This window comes from Pteronotus mesoamericanus, unplaced genomic scaffold (assembly GCF_021234165.1).
Source record: "Pteronotus mesoamericanus isolate MK-2021 breed Mesoamerican mustached bat unplaced genomic scaffold, CSHL_Meso_final contig_78, whole genome shotgun sequence".
Classification (NCBI taxonomy): domain Eukaryota; kingdom Metazoa; phylum Chordata; class Mammalia; order Chiroptera; family Mormoopidae; genus Pteronotus; species Pteronotus mesoamericanus.
The window spans coordinates 25526371-25545881 of NW_026555258.1; the positions used below are offsets into that span (position 1 = coordinate 25526371).

Consider the following 19511-nt stretch of genomic DNA (forward strand, 5'->3'; position numbering starts at 1 on the left):
TGCATAACACTTCAACAGATCCAAACAACAGAGAAAGGTCAAGTGAAATAAATTGTCAAGGTCGTGGTTCTCTTGAAGTGGCTGGCGTTGAAATTCAGAATTGCTGATGCCCAGTGCTTGCTTTGCCGCTACTCTCCTAAATGATACTGTGGCATAAAATTTACTGTATGTGTGAAAACCACAGACCTGCCCTTAAATTTCTCCTTTCCTTCTAATTCCAGGTCATGTAAATCATGGAGGAAAAGATCATAGCATAACCCACTGACCTCACTGTATTAGCATACAAATGAAAGAACTCACTAGACACGGCAATCTGGGGAACTCCTCCTGGTCTAAACCAGGAAACGCTGTTGACTGTGCTTGAAACTCTACAAGTATTTGGTGTCTCTTTAATTTCTTGATCAAATGATTGCTTTTAATTCACTGTTTTAATTCTGAGCATCTAAAATCATAGGGATCCTTAAAAACCGCAGAGGCCCACATGCTAGCGAGGAACTGAGGAGGTGAAATGTGTCAACGATTCTCGCTCTAATACCCTTAACTCAAAACAACTTTAAAGCGACACATGGGAAAGAAAGAAGTTCGTTCAAGTCACAGCCTCTTTGAATTTATCCCAGTGAACAACTGGATTTCAGATTCCTCGGGCGCAATTCCGAATTCAGAATTCGCCGCCGCTCGTAGTCCTCGCTCTCTGAGGTCGCAGGGAAAGTCGCACACTACGACTCCCAGCCTTTGAAGGGAGAGGACTTTTCCGGCGCGCAGGCAGCGCGGCCGGGGAATCTCACCACCAGTGGGCGTTTAGCGCAGCCAAGCGACTGGCTGGTGCCAGGGCTCAGCAACAGGGAGGCGCCGGCTGAGGCGGGGAGAACTTTGCGCTCCGAGCAGAACCACCCTTTGCTGTCCAGTCGCGTTGCTCCTCCGAGGAAGCAAGCGGCAGCGGCAACTGGGCGGGAAGAGGACAAAAGGAAGAGAGGAAGAAGCGAGAGAAGGAAAATGAAGCCAGAGCTGGTGGAGCCCGCGATGAGGTGGCCCGCGGTGGAGCAAGACGGATTTAGCTTCTTTTCCGCACCCCGGGCTTGAACGCCTTCTCCTGCGCGACCCCAAGGAAATAAGTGGGTCTCGCCTGGGTGGAAGAGGAAGAGAAAAGACTCCAAGTGAGCGCGTTGCCTTCGCGATCGCCGCTGCCCCCTAGGACTCCGGGGACTTGTCAGACCAGCCTCCCCGCGGGGCCAGACGCAGTGCCCGAGCAGCCCTGCAGATGGGGCAGATAGGGAACCGGCGCCCCAGCCGCGGGTGAGCGGCACCGGCCCGCCCGTCTGCCCGGCTCCGCTCAGGGACCGGGCGGGAAAAGGATGCGAGGCGCACGGACCCGGGAGCGGGATCTGAGACTGCCGAGGGCGCGCTAGGCTACCACTTGGATGGCCCCGAGACCGCTCCAGCTCCTGGGACCGCTTCACCGCGCCAAGTGAGCTGTGCGCTGGAACTAGGGGCGGAGACCTTAGGCGGCGGCTGCAGGGGGGGCGAGCCGGGCGCAGGAGGGGGCGCGCTTTCTCCCTGCGGGTCTCAGTAATGAGGAGACTGAGTTTGTGGTGGCTGCTGAGCAGGGTCTGTCTGCTGCTACCGCCGCCCTGCGCACTGGTGCTGGCCGGGGTGCCCGGCTCCTCCTCGCACCCGCAGCCCTGCCAGATCCTCAAGCGCATCGGGCACGCGGTGAGGGTCGGCGCGGTGCACTTGCAGCCCTGGACCACGGCCCCCCGCGCAGTCAGCCGCGCTCCGGACGGCAGCCGGGCAGGCGCCCCGCGGGATGAGCCCCAGCCAGGGACTTGGCGGCCCCCGGCGCCCTGGCCCGGCGTTCGCTGGTTGGGGAGCGCCTTGCATGGCCGGGGGCTGCCTGGTGCCCGGAAGCCCGGGGAGAGTGCCAGGGCGGAGACCCTGTGGCCTCGGGACGCCCTCCTCTTTGCCGTGGACAACCTGAACCGCGTGGAAGGGCTGCTGCCCTACAACCTGTCTTTAGAAGTAGTGATGGCCATCGAGGCGGGCCTGGGCGATCTGCCGCTCTTGCCCTTCTCCTCCCCTAGCTCGCCGTGGAGCAGTGACCCTTTCTCCTTTCTGCAGAGCGTGTGCCACACCGTGGTGGTGCAAGGGGTATCGGCGCTGCTCGCCTTCCCCCAGAGCCAAGGAGAAATGATGGAGCTCGACTTGGTCAGCTCCGTCCTGCACATTCCAGTGATCAGCATCGTGCGCCACGAGTTTCCACGGGAGAGTCAGGTGAGAGGACGCTGGCGCGTGGAGTGGAGATGGGCGCCGCTGGGGGCTGGTACCGCCGCGGAGGTTGGGTGTGGGGTGGGGGGGGCGGGTTAAGGCTAAAGGGACTTTGGGATTTACAACTTTGATACTGTTTAAAGATTGGACTATATCCGTAGGTGGTAGGTAGGAGTAAAATAAAAACATTTTAAGCGCGAATGGGAATAAAATGAGAGATAAGGGTAGCAGGTGGGAGGAAGGAAGGGAGAGGAAAAAAAATAATGTTTTAACTAACTGCGAGAAACCTAGTGGATGCCGGACGGAAGTAGAAGTCTAAATTCAAGATTTTGGAGAGCGATGGCGTTCTAGTGACTAGCGCCGGGTAGGGGGCGGGGGAGGGAGGGTGGGGGCGCGAACGGGAAGGGGAGGGATGGAGGATCCCTGACTGCGCGAGTTTCACTCCCTAGAGGAACTCGGAGAGCATGTGGCGGAGAGAACAGCATCTGCTCTCTGACTTCTTTAGAACATGTGCCTGAGCCATAGGCGATGGTGTAAGGAAAGAAGCACATCTCTCTGAATTCCTCTGAGTAAATAAGGAATCTGTAACTAGTACAGAAGCAATAGTTAAAGCAGAGCAGCTAATTAGGCTTCAGTATTAGAAGTAGTATGTGATCGCGTGCAAATGGATGGGATGAGTCATTTGGGATAATTTATTTGTGACTACCTTCTTTTTTATGTGATGGTGGGCTCAAAGACTGACAATATGCAGCAGTTGCTCTGTTCAGCCCATTTCTGCTCCAGTTTTCTAGAAATAAGGAAGAAGACTGTAGTGATTCAGTTTCCTATGGGTAAAAAAATCAAATATATTTTCAATAAAAGAAGCTATTTGTGAATTTAGTTGTTGACAGCAATGATGAGATACATATTTAAGGAGAGGGCGGGGTCTTTTAAACTGGATGTTTTCTGCATTTTGTACATTACTTTTATCAAAATATCAAGGTTCATTAAGCCTTTCACAAAGTACGATGAAACAAATAGGTTAATTGGTATTGGTCCCATTTTAAAGACTGAGAAACTAAGGAAAGTTCTGGGGCTTGATCAATGTTGGTCAGCGTACTAGTAGAAGAGTCCAGAGACTGGAGAATTTCTAACTCTATCCTTTTCACTAGAAAAAAAATAATTCTAATCCCTCTTCTTTCAACAAAAATATATATACATGAAAATGAGTAAGGGCAAATATCAAAAGTTTGCTTAAATCCATGCATAAAATGTCAAGAGAGTGCTAAAGATTTATTTTTCTAGAAAAATGAACCTTACATTTTTAATCTTACGAAGGGTGGGCACAAGCTACTTTCAGCAGTTGCCCAAAAGGTTCCTGTGTAATGCTGAACTGTAGAGATTTGATCTGCAGAGTGCAAGCTAATTAACTTTTATGTGAAATATTTCTGTCACCTGAATCTGAATGACTATAGACAGCAGATGGGAAGGCATGGAAAACACAGGTGCACAGTGCTGCCAATGACCAAAGTGTTATAAACATGAAATTGCATCCGTAGGGTACGTCATTATTAATATATATGCAGAATCAGATCTAATGAAATGCACGAGTCAGCATCACTTGCTTCTCTTCATTGCTTCTTTATTATCTAATATTTCATAAGCTGCCAATAGTGTCCACAGTCTCCAGACTCCTCTCCATTTGTAGATTGTTTGGCATGAGTCCTAAATAGCAAGAATCTCCCCTCAAATTAGCGTTCCTTGGTTAGAAGGAAAATTGTCTGTGTTCCCTGATGGATTTGTGTGATACACAGCAAGGGGACCAGAGCAGGCCATGAAGCAGCATCCAGCGTCAGCCTTCAAAGCTTTAGGACCCCTAGGGGAACAAAGTCCTCTAGGGACAATCCCTACAAGCAGACAATAAAACAAATACTCTGCAAAACACATTAACTTCTGTATTTGAATTCAGAAAGTTCCTTTAAATCACTGCTGTCACTGTTATTTTCATAGCACGCATCTTGAAAGGGAGAAATTATTATATTACTCAGATCTAGTTTGCCCCAACGGAGGACGTTTTCTTTCGTTTATCTCTGTATTTTAGATTCAAACATATCTAACTTGTCTTACTTTAATATATCATGTAAATGTCATTCTGTAATGTTGTATATTAAGAATGTCTAGCTCAAGGCCAAATCACTGTAATATATAATTTTAGGATCATGACCATAATCCGCTTTCAGCAAAAATAATAACTGATCTTGCTTCTCAAAAATAGACCTTTCTCTAATACATTGGTGTGATTTAAAAAAAAAAAAACACTATATATAAAAGACTGTTGAAGTCATTTTACACATTAAATAAAATTGACTTAATTTAGCCACTGTCCTTTTTAGAAGCTACTGCCCAGTGACCCGAATTGTTGATTGTGCCAGTGTCTAAAGAAAGGATTCTAGAAGAAAGTGGACTTGTCCACCCAACCAAGGAAAATAAAATTGTATCTCTTTTTCAGACAAATCAAAAGTGCTTTTAGAGAAGGAGCCCAATGGTGTTTTCTCTCCCACTCAAGCTGCTGGTTTCTCTCCTGTGAAGCCTTTAATTAATAAATAATGGTGTTTGTGCTATCCTGCCACAACTTCTGGATAGAAGGAGAAACCACTGGTGTGATAAAACTCCTGAGGAAAGCATAGTAGTTTTATTTCAATGTATTATTTACTCAAAACATAAACACAGATCATCAGCTTGGATGGAATCGACTTCCTTCAAGCAGGGAAATCCATTAAAAGTAAGATAGTTGACCACTCACTTTGGGAAACCATATGTGTGTTAGCACAATATAATAAAAGCTTAAAGCAGCATTACACATAGGTTAGGATCAAAGCACGTTTCCATCCAAAAAGTTCTGACGTTACTACCACACTCAAACCTCTGCTTAAGGATAATTTATGTTATTAGTTCTAAATTCTTTTCCCATGACCTTCAAATACTTATGTTGCCTGTAGGTCCAGTTATATTTACATGTAAGTTACACTGAGTTTCTATACTTGGTCTTTCTTTTTCTTCCCTCCCCATAGTATTTTTTCATGTAGTGGTTTTGTACAGTCTCTCCAAAGTTAACTTCTTAAAATTTACCTGCTGAGGTAGTGACAGATACTCATTTCTCTCTAAAATGTATATCTCCTGTTAATAACATGTTGGTTTCATTAGGCAGTTAATGGAGTAATATAATTGGCTTAGAGCCAAACTCATGCAATTAAAAAGTGACTACACTACTATTTTCAACTCTTGTTGGCTATACCATCCACAGTTTGTCTGTCTTGTGAGTCATATATACTAATTAACATATGTTTATTCTCATAGAAATGCAAGTGCTTTAGATGGTCCATTTTCTTGACGATACATGGCTAGGTACTGAAGGCTCTTTATTAGAATTCGGCTAACACAGCACCACTTTTGTATGGGACAGGGGACAGAACAACAATACCACTACATAACTTCAGTGCCTCGTGAGGGGATAAATAAAGGACATTTATTTTTAAAACATCTGCTCTCAATTGTGTTGGCTTTCCTTGACTTGCTCCATGCTAAGCACCGTTCTCTCACTGGAGGAAATGTATTCTGCAATTCATGATGAATGGCTGATAGTAGCACCTAATTATTGCTGACTTGAAGATAAACGATTGCAAATTAAATGTCAAGTGATGCGAAACTTTTCTTAGCAGTGATCTTTTACAGGATCCCCTTAAAGAACTGAGACCTGGGATTAATTTGGAAATTTTTATTGTTTAGGAATTGTTTTACAATATTAATTTATTTTTTCTAGACAAATAAAAAAGCAGAGACTAGCAGACACTATTCATTAGGCAATTAGTCCATCTCATCCACGTTTCTTTGTGCCTGCCACAGTGTAGTCACCTTGTTCTCTACCTACTCCCCCATTTTCTTTCTCTTAAAAAAAAAATAGATTCACACACACACACACTCCCCCAAATAAAGGGGGAAAAAAAAGAACTGAGTTCCTAAGTAGGTTGCATACTTGCCTAGGAATGGAAGGCATGCCATATTAGAAGCTTCAATACAATGCCCCGGGTTTTTCAGAAATGTTGGTCTCTCACATTGATCATAAGTTTCTCCCATAGACACACTCATAGTACAGCGTTCATGAGATTATGGCCACGTAGTTTAACCTCTCTCTCCACCCCCAGGCCACCCACTCTACCACTAAGCACACTGGCTCATTTGACATCATTTTCACAGTATGTCTTTCTTCATGAAGAAAGCAGTCTGTTGGTTCACACTGGCACAAGCTTCTTATCTCAACATGGAGAGAGAACAGCTTGCAAAGCAGCTACTTTGAGTACCATTGCCCTAGACAATTATATGGGGCTTCTCATATCATAGAGGCCCAACTTAATGTAGAGATGGGAATCTCATTGCCTTTTCTCCTGCCCACTCTAGCTACTCCCATTGATGTACACAGAAGAGTAGAGGAACCATACAGCACCAGAAACATGATGCCACTTCTCTAAAACTAGGCAAGGAAGAAAAAGAGTATCTTAGCATCTGCCACACTGCTTTCTAAGAGAATACACGAATAACAGACTAATGGAAACCGTTAAGCCACTCATTTGTGATTCTCAGATCTTTCCTTTATGGGATGGTGAGAGAAAAGAGCAATGGGGGGAAAAAAAGTAAGCAAGGAGTAAGCCAGCCATCTGCTGCCTCCCACCTCTTCCCCCAAGCTAACACCTCAGCCAGATGCTCAGATCTCCTTCTGAATGTGTAAGATTCAGACACTTTCAGGGGAGACTGTGTTTGATCTCCTGCATACAGGGAGCACGGAGCAGCCTGGGCTGGTATTAACCGTGACACTGAAACCCTAAGTATCTGGTTGGCCAGGATGGTCTACTGGTGGACATGAGCCTTCAAGGTTCAAGTGGTAAAGAATGAAGCAAAGTGACTTCTTTTTTAGTCAGGCTGAAATATGCCTCATAATTATTCATGTGAGATGTAGATATAGGAAAAAAACTCTCATATATATTTTTGCAGAATTTATGTTTTATAAGGCTTCTTCACAAATGTGCTCCTGTAATCCTCCCAGCAGTGCTCTGAAGCAGAAACAATGTACACACAACACACAGAGTACCAGGACAAGCCAGGCATTGTAGAAAGTGAGAAGTCAACAAGAAGAGAAGAGACAGCGCCTTCTGAGTTTAGTGTATTTGTCAGCCTACAATCCAAAAACAGACTGGATCCATCACTGTTTTTGAATTATCTCAGAGAAAAGGATAAATGAGAGCGATCTACCTCTAGGTTTGATTATTAAAAGAATATTTCATACTAAATATCCAATGAGAATTAATTAAATGAATTTATATAATGGAATACTATTCATTCAAAATAAAAACAATTATTGACACAGAGAGATAGAAAAAAATTTATGTAAAATATGGCCTGCAAAATGCAGGATTGGCAAAAGTAGGTTTACAGTTGTGAGTATGTGAAACACAGAGTTTATTCTTGTATTATTATTAATGTTATTTTCCATATTAACAACTGTAAACCTACTTTGCCCCACCCTGTATAAAGTCTAGAATTTTATTCATAAAAATGTTTACAGTGACTATAACTAGATGGTAGAAGTCCACAATCTCCCCTATCCATGCTTCAATTTTTCTAAAAATAAGTATGTATTACCTACACAATTAAAAACAGTAAGAGAAAAAAAGATGTTACCTTCACATTTCCTCACCAATGCTTCCAATACTTCAATATGAAAATGTAAATTTCAGGAAAAAATACATTGTAGAGTATGTTTAAATTTATCAAAGTCATGCCCTGGCTGGTGTGGCTCAGTGGATTGAGTGCCAGCCTGTGAACCCAAGGGTCACAGGTTCAATTCCAAATATTTGGGTTGGGACATACGGCTTGGGCTTCAGGTTTCTATAGCATTTTCTAATTCTAATTGTTGATATCTACTACCCTATATCCAGGAAAATCCGAAACAAGAAAGTGGCAAAAAAAGAAAAGAGATCGTGGACCAGAAGTATGGGTTCTGGAAGAACAGGAGTTAGCTCACTTTGCTGTGGTAGGCAGGACTGTGGTCTCCCAAAGACCTTTATGTCCAAATCCCCAGAACCTGTGAATAGGTTACCTTCTACAGTAAAAGGGACTTTGCAGCTCTGATTACATTAAATATCACGAGAGAGGGAGGTTATCTTGGAACATCCAGTTGGACTCACAGGCTCCTTGTAAAAATGATGCAGGAAGTGTCTGAAGAGAAGTCATTGTGCTGATGCAATGGTGAAAACGGAGAATTGGGGTGACGCACGTCGAAGGTGGAAGGAGGGGCCATAGCCAAGGAATATGGGCAGCTACTAGAAGCTAAAAGACAAGGAACAGAATTATTTCCTCAGAGGCGCCATAAAAAAATGCAGCCCTACCAACACCTTGATTTTAGCCCAGTGAAACTGATTTCAGACTTATGAATTCCAGGCATAAGCGGTAAGAGAATAAATTTGTGTTGCTTTAGATCACTAAGTTTTGGTAATTTGTTACAGCTGCATTAAAGACTAGTAAAGACATAGACTTGTGCCTTGGGGAGGTGAAAAAGAGAGGGTCACCTGACCCAGGCTGCCCTGGGGAGGCAGGTTCTTGTTGGGCTTACACGTGTTGCAGCTGGACAAAAGGAAAAAATTAAATAGAGAGGTAGAGCTTGTATCTCTTAAGGTAGAGTGACCCCACCCACTTGTAACCACAACCCAACTGATGTTGTGGGCTTCTTAGGGGAGAATGGGGTTGTTAGAAAGGGCAGAGTCTAACTTGTGGTAGATTGAAGATTCAAAAGTATCCCCTCTTTCTTACAGGCTTTATCTGTGCTAATGTAACTGACTTGTGGCACACGTTAGCTCACGGTTGAAAGGACTATAGCCCTATATTATACTGAGGCTTATAGGAAAATGATACCCATAAAGCAAACTCTGTGTTTTATTGAATGCTGACTATATCAAAATTGTTTGATTCATACCACTTTGAGGGACTTGTTAAATGTGTATTGCTTTTATGATCATAAAAGTAATGCATATGCATTACTACCCCGCAGCATCCACAGATCACCTTGAGTAACATTTTGAGGCCTTTGTTCTCTCAAGCCTATAATGGTTTAAAAATTTTAGAAGCAGTCGGGGGACAATTAAAGAAAGCCTATTGTCACTCCAACTGAGCACTGGCATCAAAGAATAGAGGAAAGCAAAATCTTTTTTTTTTTTTTAATTTTTAAGAAAGCTCACAGTTGACATGGTTTTTTGAAGCCTGAGCACTCTGAGTTGATGGTATTTCTACATTAAAAGGTAGGATTTTTCCTTTGTATTTGCAATCTAGTTTTATATTGTCATTATTCAGCAAAAGGGCAGAGTCTGTACAGTTCCAAAGATAGCTCTCTGTCTGGACCTTTCAGTGGAATTCTTAGAAATGACTTACAAATGGGTGGCCACTACTGTCCTCTCAATCAGGGATGGTCCTGAGCTGAACTTTTAGAATGAAGCACTTTGATGGCTGCGCAACCTGCATCTAATCTATTCGTGTGTGTATATTGAAAGCCTCACCTTGAAGTCAAACAAAAGTTGGGTTTATATTCTCTAGGTCAAATGAAAAAAAAAATAAAACTTTATTTCCATAAACAAAGTTAGATGCTCAGCACGTCTTTAACTAATAGAATCACAGTCTGGCTCAGTTATGGAATTTATTTGTTCAGTCCCAACCATAAGTACTTAAACAAGAATTTCATTAAACAAAGAATTTGCTTCTGTATATGGTGAATTTAATAGGTACAGAGAGCTGTTATTATGTTGGTGCTATACGTGGAATTAATTTGAATCACATCATGCATTGTGTTATACACATAAGGAAATGCTTCATTGTATGCCTGAAAATGAATGATAAATCCATACCTGAATTAATCCAATGTGCCTTCTCCTGGTCGCAGGCACAAGAGAGCCATCTAGTGGTCCCTAAAATATAGCTTTAAGTCAAAGCATCCTAGGAATCCAACCTCACAAGACACACAAAGGACTCCAAGCAACTTTTAGTCCTTTTCGTGGTCTTTTAACAGTGGATATATAAATCTAGGTTAATCTATGAAAGAAAAGACCTTCTGCCTTCTAAAAAGATCCAACAATATCTTTGTTCTTCCACCATATCTCGTAACTGCAGTTATAAACAATTAAGTAAGATATCTCAAAGTGTGTATCTAGAGTGGTTGGGAGAAAATTGTGAATGACTCTTACTAACTTTAGAAATGTAGTGTGGTTAATATTTTAGTAGCTGTATTTACAATTATCAGGTTCACAATACAATGTGAAAAGATGCAGCCATTTATTTTGTTAAGTAGAACATTTTTTCTTTCATCTCTGATTATATAAATTTTATATTCTATGTAGGTAATTCTGAAAATTAATAAAATGATGAAGAATAAAATAAAAATTACCCATAAACCCAAAACCTAGAAGATATATGTATGAGTTATAAAATTGGGGGATGCTGTATTACGAATTTTTTGGCTTATCTATATATTATAAATATCTACATTATTAATATTTTTCCATTATTTTTATTGGCTAGATAATTTTCCTTTAATTGGGCTGTTTTATGAGTAGTTTAACCCTTGTTGTTTGCATTCAGGCTTTTCCCATTACAAAATCAGTAACACTGCTACTAATGGAACTCAGTCAGACTTATCCTCCCTTAGCGTTCCCATAATTTGTGGAGTTGTGTGACACTCACTGCTTGAGTTCTATGACACCATCATGGTTTTTTTTCTGTGTTTTTCTCTCTTTCATTGTGTTTTACTGATTGTGCTTTTTGTCTTTGACCCCTTATAGTAATAATAACCATAGTACTACGCTAACATGATAGCTACTAGCCTTCTATAAATACTTAAGTTTAAATTATTTAAAATGACATAAAATTTAAGTCAGTTTTCCAAGCATTCTAACCCCATTTCAGATACTCAGTGGTCGTATGTGGATAGTGGCTACTGTGTCCAACAGTGCAGATATACAAGATTTTCCATCTTCATGAAGTTCTGTTGGATAGTTCTGTTGCTGACTAAGGGCATGCAGTTGTACGAAACGGAAACTCCACTGAGCTCAGAAGCAAAGGGTTTGTGCTAAAAAAAATAAAAATAAAAACACTACAAGAAAATGAAAAGAAGTGGAATTGCAGGACACACAGCTGGGCCATACCACTGGAGAGTGTTAGGACAGCCACTTTTTTCTTCGGACTTTGTAACTCTAATCAAATCATCTGACTGTGGTCCTTATCTCTCTTAGTTTACATTCTCCAGACCTCTGCTTGGCCCAACCCACAAATTGTTTCCCTCTCCATCCCCAGTTACCTGTCCCTCCTTAATCCAATCAGCAGTGGCCAGATTCCTGAGTTAAGTGCTCAGCATAAACCTTAGAATAGAGCAGTAAGTAAAATATCCAAACCCATATCTCAAAGAACTTACATTCTGGTCGGGGAGACAGATGATAAAACATAGAAACAAATAAATACATACTATGATATTATTAAGTAGAAGCAAATGTGACAGAGAAAAATAAAGCAGTGTAAAGGACCGGAGAATGACTATGGTTAGTCAACGAGGCTTGTCTGAAGAGGTGATGTTTGAGCAAAGAATGAAGGAATGAACCTTGCAAGTTTCCAAGGGAAGTGCATTACAAGCAAAGAGAATAAAAGTGCAAAGAACTGGAGGCAGGAATGAGCATAGCAATAAATATTTATTGAATAAATGAGTAAATGGACTATCCTTAGCATTATTCATTTCAAGATTTGTTAGTGGGCAAATTTCAAGGAAGGAAATGCCAATAGTAAGACCATCGCAAGACCTAGTATACTCACGTACGGGTATTTTTCAAAGTTTAGATTCCTGAATTTGTCTCTTTACATGTGCAACACCAGAAATTTCAAACTGGAATTTCCAGTTATACCTCTCATTCTCACCTTAAGCCCCAAATTTCTAAAGATACCCTAAGACAGTGTTCCTTCTCACCTATAGCAAGATTCACATAACATCTTTAACTTTTCCCTTTCCTTCTTACTGGGCTCTCTTGCCTTCCTGAGTATATTTCTCACATCCCTATCCTTCTTGCTTATTTTCAAAAGACGTTAGTTCCTCTCACCAATACTCTTGAATAGCCTTTAAATATCTAGGATTTTTCCTCCAAACCCATTGTGCATACTGATGCTAGATAAATCTTCCTAAAGCAGAGCAACTTTCATTTATTTATTCCTTTTTTTATTCATTCAATAAACACATATCGAGTATAATGCACTGAGCTTCATGCCACCTTCTTGCTCAAAAGTCATTTTATTTTACTATGACAATATTATCATTCCTTTCCCATAATCCATTCTTTTCCTGAGGAGTGAACACACACCTTAACATTGCAGATTTGCTACAAGAGTAATTTGCACAATAGGAACAGGGTTCACACCCTTAAGAGAATGTATCACATTCTCCAGGTTTTGTGATTATAGTTCAAAAAACAAACCATTCCATCCCAACTCAAGATTTGGGCATGCCTTCCCTGAAGCCAGAGAAACACAGGCTAGTAATTATTAACAAACTTATAGAACCTGGTTCTCAAGGCCTTCCACAAACATGTGCAAATGACCCCAATTTGTGGCAGTCTGTTAAGATAGAGGTGCCCTAAAAGCGTAAGATCCCTAGAAATAGAAATAATGTGTGTGATATTTTTATTGATAAATGTAAATCATTATATTAAAAAGCTTTTTTCTATAATATATCTATACAGAAAGACAGATATACACCCAAGTTGTAACAATCTGCAGATGAATTAAGTTCCAATTCAGAATTGATTTTTCCATTGAAACAATGTTATCTGTGGCTATTAAGACCTCAGGCTGGGCCAAAAAGCCTGTTTGACCCATAATATAGCCGAGCTACGGTACTAATAGTTCTATATACACTAAACATTATCTGTAACTAGTTCTTTCTGCTTGAGACCAAGGGGATGTGGAGTGAGGAGGAAAGCTGGAAGGCCTGGCTTCAAGTCATAGCTCCAGGCTCATCTGTATAGCCTTGGAAAATCTCTCTGAGCCCCAGTTTCCTCTATGATACATGATAGTCAGTAAAGAGGTATTCATGGAGTGCCTACTACGCTATTTTAAAGAATTGATATGGGTCTCAATGATTTAATATACATAAAAACACTTTGCAAATTCAAATTTAAAAAAAAAAAACAGATGGGAAGTATTTTTATTGAAACATCTTTCTCTTCAGAAAAACATTCCCCAGCTCCAATTTTGGAAGCCAGGACATACCTTCCTTAGAACTAATTTGACAGGAGGAACCCTTGTTCTAGCCTCCTGCTTCAAACCAGGCTGGCCACACCTTAACTCCTGAAGGGTCAGCAGTAGCTGGAAAGGGAGGCCTAGGGGGCAAGGTTTCCCCCTTCCCAAACAGGCACTAAATGCCCGCTGGTCCAGGTGCCTATCGGAGAGGGAAGAAGGGAGTTTGAGGAGCTGACAGGGTAGGAGGACCACAGCCAGGATGCAGATTAGAATGAGAGAGACACTTCGGAAACCAAGTATTAAAACCAAGATTGTCTGCTTCTGTCCTATAACATAGATTAGGTAAGATTTTTGGATTGTATCTGGTTCTAAATAATACCTCATACTGGGTTGGGTCACTGGAAAATAATTAAATTCCACTGAAACCTTCATTCTGAGTCTGCCTTTTAATACTTGTTGGGCAGCCAGCTGGTACAGATCTTTGCATCTCCATCAGGATTTAGCCCGGGCCAGGAGAAGCTTAGGATTTTCTTTGTGCAAAGGAGCACCAGGAAAGATCAGGAATAAACCAACAGGATTAACCACAGCCACAGGTCTCTGCCACGGCATTTCAGTGACCTTCTAACCTGACTTCTCTGCCTCCATCCTTGACTTTACATGATATTCTCTAAGCTGCTGTCAGAAAGAAAACCAACTCACTACCCTGCTTAACCTCTTGCACTGCTCCCTAAGAACAACAGCATTGTTTCCTAAACTTCAGGCATTCACATTACTGCCTTCATGATGTTTGCTGTATCTCTGCATCCTCTATTGCTATTCATTTGGAAAATTAACTTACGGTTTTCCTTAAATAAATTTATTTTTAAAAAATCTTTCCATCATGACATTAATGAAAACCCTTGCCACAAATAGAAGTTAACTGTAAAAATAAGTACACAGTGAAATCAAAACAATTTTAGCTAGGTACCCTTGCCTGAGCCCTTTTTTAAATGAGAAAATGTCCAGGTGTTAAAGAAGTATTAAAGACAAACTGAGGTTTTCTCCTTGATTTAACAGAAGGATTAAGTGCTAATTGAAATGGGATTAACTTTCTCACTTTGTGATTCAATGTTATTTAATGTCAGGTCCCTGAACAACCTAAATTCTCCCTTGAACCAACTGTGCTCTGCCAAACTCTAACTCACAGGATGAATTCTAAGCAGCATTCAAGACCTTTCATTACCTGAGCCTTGCCTGACTCTCATTTCTTCTAGATCTTAACCCTCACCCTTTGTACTCTGTGCTCAGCAATGCCTGAACATACAATGCTGTTCCAACCCTTGGCACATGCTCTTCTCGCTGCTTGGAATGCCCTTTGCTCTGTATCTGCCTGAAACTCCTATTCAACCTTCAGACCTTTGGTCAAACATCACCTGTGCACAGTTCACTGCCCACCCTCTTCCTACCATGCCCTACCCTTTCCTTTTCTCTTCTGTGTGACTTTTCTACCTGTACTTTTTTCTTTTCGAGATCTATGACACAGCAGTGTAATTATTTGTTAACATGTGACTCTCTCCTTCACTAAACAGAACCCTAAGCTCCTCGCACAGTGTGTGGCTCATAATTGATGCTTAGTGACTGTTGATTAAACTCGATTAATGGTCCATTTCCATCCCTTCCAGTGTAACAGAACTAAGTAACATCTGTGGAAACTCACCATCTGTCAAGGTGGGGTTATGTGAACCAAATAAATTGTACTGCCTTATGAAAAAGGGTCCTCATTCACCGTGGTGGATAGAGTTCATGACCACCCAGAATTTACTATGTTATGTAGAACAAAGCTGGAAGAGAAAGGCCTTCAGAAAATTGATTTTGTAAGAAATAGGAAACCTGTTTCTACTACCCTTTTGAACTTTTCATGCGTCCTTCATTGTCCCTCAATTGGTTTTCAATTTCCTGGAGGCTACAAGTGACAGAAAAGGGACATTGTTCTCATGTCTTTGAGTCATGGCTTTCCCTAATTCCCATCCCCTCCCCTCGTCAGCCAATTTCACTATATTTTGAAGCCAAAATTTCTTGACATGTAAAATTAGAGAAAGCCAGAGTTAATGAAATGTAAAATTACTGGAAATAATCATCAATGAAAAAGAGAAAAAGCCTGGAATTGTAGTTTATCACGTCATCTCTTGTCAAACAGTCAGGAAATCAGACAAGAGTTCAGATCTGCTAAGAATACCCAGGTCTATTCCTGGCTTCCCATTGTATTCACTGCCTTTCTTTCATCAAGTACAATTTCTTAGGTTTTCAGCCTTCTGGAGTGTCAGTCTTCTGTGTGGGAGTCACACCCAGATAACTTTTCAGAATATAGATTCCCAGGCTTATCAAATGAAAACCCATAGAGCTGGAGCATAGAAGTCTACTTAAAAAACAATTCCATAAGCAATTGTGTCCACAGGTGATTCTGAGTGTTTTGGGCGACCACATTATCCTAAGAGTCTCCCCTCATGTGATTTTAAAATTGTGACTAGGAGCCACCTGAAACAAAATTGAATTAGGTAATTTTTTAAAGTGTAGATTTTCAGCCTCACTGAACTGCACTCACCTATGGCCTAATACATACATTAAGAAGAAACTCCTCAGGCGAGTCATATAGGCACAGTAGTTTGAGAAGCAACAACCTGGGGCAGAGGTCTCAAATTCAGATGCCTTAAAGGGGAATGGGAAGGTAATGAAAATGTGAAATAAACAGTCCCAGATAATACAGTAGGGAGTCATAGAAATTGCAGGTAACTGAGGAGGGCCTGACCTTTCTAAAGGAGGCAGACAGCCAGCCACCTGCAATGCATGGGGACGTCGCCAGATATTGTAACTTTTCAAAAGAAGCCAGGCTATGGATTTGTTTAAATGTAAACACTTAAATGTTGACAATAAACTCATTTTTAATGAATTATAATGGATAAAACTAATATATTTAAAGTATACACATGATGACTTGATATATCTATACAGTTGACTTTTAAATAACGTGAGGGGGTACAAACACCCTGTGCAGTCAAAAGTCTGCATGTAAGTTTTCACTCCCCCAAAACTTAACTACTAATAGCCTACTGTTAACCAGAAGCCTTATTGATAACATAGTCAACAATACATACTTTGTATACTATATATAATATACTATATTCTTACAATAGAGTAAGCTATAGAAAAGAAAATATTACTAAGAAAATGATAAGGAAGAGAATATACATTTACAGTATTAGTTTAAAATTTTGCATATAAGTAGACCCACCCAGTTCGAACTGTGTTGTTCAAGGGTCAACTATGCATTGTGAAAGCTTTCTACCATCAAGTTAATTGAGTAACTCACATTTTAAAAAATAATCTGCAGGCCCACTAGGGCTGGCGGGTTACCAGTTTGACACCTTTGGAATAGGAAATATCAATGCCTTTGTTGTAAAGAAGTATTAACCAGAACTACTTCAATGCCTTGCAGAGTAATAAGAGGTGACATATGACAGTAGCCATAATAGGTACAGTGGCTTTAAGGTGCAGACAGAAAGAGATAGAATAAGTACATATTGTAAAGGAGAAGTAGCCAGCTTCATCTGAAAGCAAGAAAACAAGAGGAAAAAAAGACACTAAAAGATAATAAATGTAATCCATTCCAAGTATACTTGTAAACGAATCTTAGAAACCTTAGTAAAATAGAGATATTGAGATAACAATAGCTACTTTTAATGTTTGAGGTATTAAGTAGAGTGGTTTGTATCAAGCGGATTAGCAGCATCATGTACATATAGCAGGTACTCAATTTAAAATAAAAATTATATGCTGGCTCCCTTATTTTCTGTTTTCTTAAGCCTCTGTTCCCTTACACTAAAATTCAAAAGGCACTAAAAAAAGCCAAGCTCATGACAAAAAAAACCTGAAAAATTCCCTTGATATTTGTGTGTGTATTTTTTTAAAAAAAGAAAACTAATAACGTCTCTGTGATGAGATAATTAACAAGGTAGTGATGACAAAGTGACTGAAGTGCCTCATAAGAAATGTTATTTCAAAATAGAAAAATGTCCTTGAATCTCATCATTGGATTTCTTTCCACTACTGTGGATTCTGTGATTCTAAATTCTGTGCAAAAGAAGATGCTAAGCAAATGGTCTGCAGGATTCTCATGGATAATTCTGAAAAAGCTAATAATATTCTGGTTCAGGAAGGTTGCTTACTTTATGGCACTCTATTATTCATTGAGTTTTTGGTTTTTTAACATTTTATTTATTTTTAAAGAGAGGGGAAGGGAGAGAGAAAGAGAGAGAGAAATATCAATGTGAAAGAGATACATCAGTCAGTTTCCTCTCACACGCCCCCAGCTGGGGACCTGGCCCACAACCCAGGCATGTGCCCTGACTGGGAATCGAACCAGTGACCTTTCAGTTCGCAGGCTGATGCTCAATCCACTGAGTCACATTAGCCAGGACTTCATCAACTTTTTAAAAAAATAATAATTTTATATTTTAAAAACAGTGCAATGATTACATGAAAAAAAATGTATTTACCGTTCTAAAGACTAATAATTTCATCACCTTAACATACATTCTGATCTAATTTTTGTCCCCTTGTATACATGGTTTTTATCTCTGAGGTCAATATTTTCTGTTTTACTTGCCATAATAATCCAAGGGCCTATAACAGTCCTCTGCACATAGTAGACACTCATATATCTGTTTAGGGAATAAATGAATGAACTTCTGAAATGATAAATATACAATCAATTTTGTATTCTGCTTTGCTCATTTCTATTATGTCATGAATCTTTTAGTCACCACAGACTTCAAACAAATCATGTTTCTCTGTTTGGTTGATTTTTTTCTAATTATAAAATCAGAAAAATATGAAAAGCTAGGAAAAAATTTCTTAATCTCACTCAAGAAATAATCACTCTTAACTTGCTGAGATATTTCTCCTAGTATTTGTTACATAAAATTTGTTCTTAAACGTGGGGAGTCTTTATTCAGATTCTTTCACTTGATGTGACATTGCTAGTGTATTCCCATGTTATAAGAAACCTGTTTTTATTTTATTTATTATTTTTGAAAACAATACTTCATTGCTTTTTCTTCCAAAGCTTTGTGAATTTATTTAAAAAAAAAAAAAAAGGATCAAAGTTTACAGATTGCTTTGTAAACAACCTGGTCCACTGTGGTTTCTGGGTGTTCCCAGACACGCACGGCCATCTGAACGACTCCCCCCCACTTGCTTTATAGCCTTTAGAGGCGCTGCATTCCAGACACAGCATCTCCCATGACCTGCTTGGGTCATTAGTCAAAGTCACTGGAATGGTACAGAGGATTTTTTGTGAGGTTTTTCGTTGTTGTTTTTGTTGTTTTTATTGCCTTCCCGCTGTAAAATGAAAATTTCAATTTATTTCTGAAAAATATATTGGTCAATAAATTCATTTTGTTCTGCTTCTACTTTACACAAAGCTTCATATTCAACCCAATACCTTTCAAGCTGCATTTTCGTTTCTGCTGTGAGTGCTTGGAGTGGCTGCTATTGGGCTTCTCTCTGCTTTGCGGTAGATTTGAGCAAGTTCCAAGCACCAATGACCTCCATCTTCTCATTTCCTGCTTCTTCTGCAAGTTGTTCAACAAGCTTAATTGAACCACCAACTATTTTCTGAAATTGGCAGTTTTGTCCCCAAAGTCCTTGCTCTCTTCCTTGAGCTCTATGATCTGCTGGATGACCCCTGGGTCCAACACCCAAAGCTTGTTCATCTCATCGAAGTGCAGCCCTGCTTCACCCAGCATGTCCTTGACCATAGCTCTTTCCCTTTCGGCTTCTCTACTGACCTATAGCAGCCAAGCGCTGCCTGTCATCATTATGTGTTAACTGAATATTATCTCAAGCATTTTGGATATACCTGGAATGCTGACAGTTAAGTTCTTTTTACAGTTTTTGTCATAAAATGTTCCACAATAAAT

The 19511-nt window shown here is 40.4% G+C and overlaps 1 protein-coding gene and 1 pseudogene across 1 annotated transcript in view; one reads left to right on the forward strand and one right to left on the reverse strand.

The window, feature by feature from the left end:
- The first annotated feature begins 1569 nt into the window (after window positions 1-1569).
- Window positions 1570-19511, forward strand: part of GRIN3A (glutamate ionotropic receptor NMDA type subunit 3A) — a 140913-nt gene continuing 122971 nt past the window's right edge. Inside the window, exon 1 of the mRNA XM_054584942.1 lies at window positions 1570-2268. Coding sequence (XP_054440917.1) covers window positions 1570-2268 — 699 coding nt within the window. The remainder of the gene's footprint in view (window positions 2269-19511) is intronic.
- LOC129079662 (intraflagellar transport protein 20 homolog) lies at window positions 18952-19349 on the reverse strand (annotated as a pseudogene).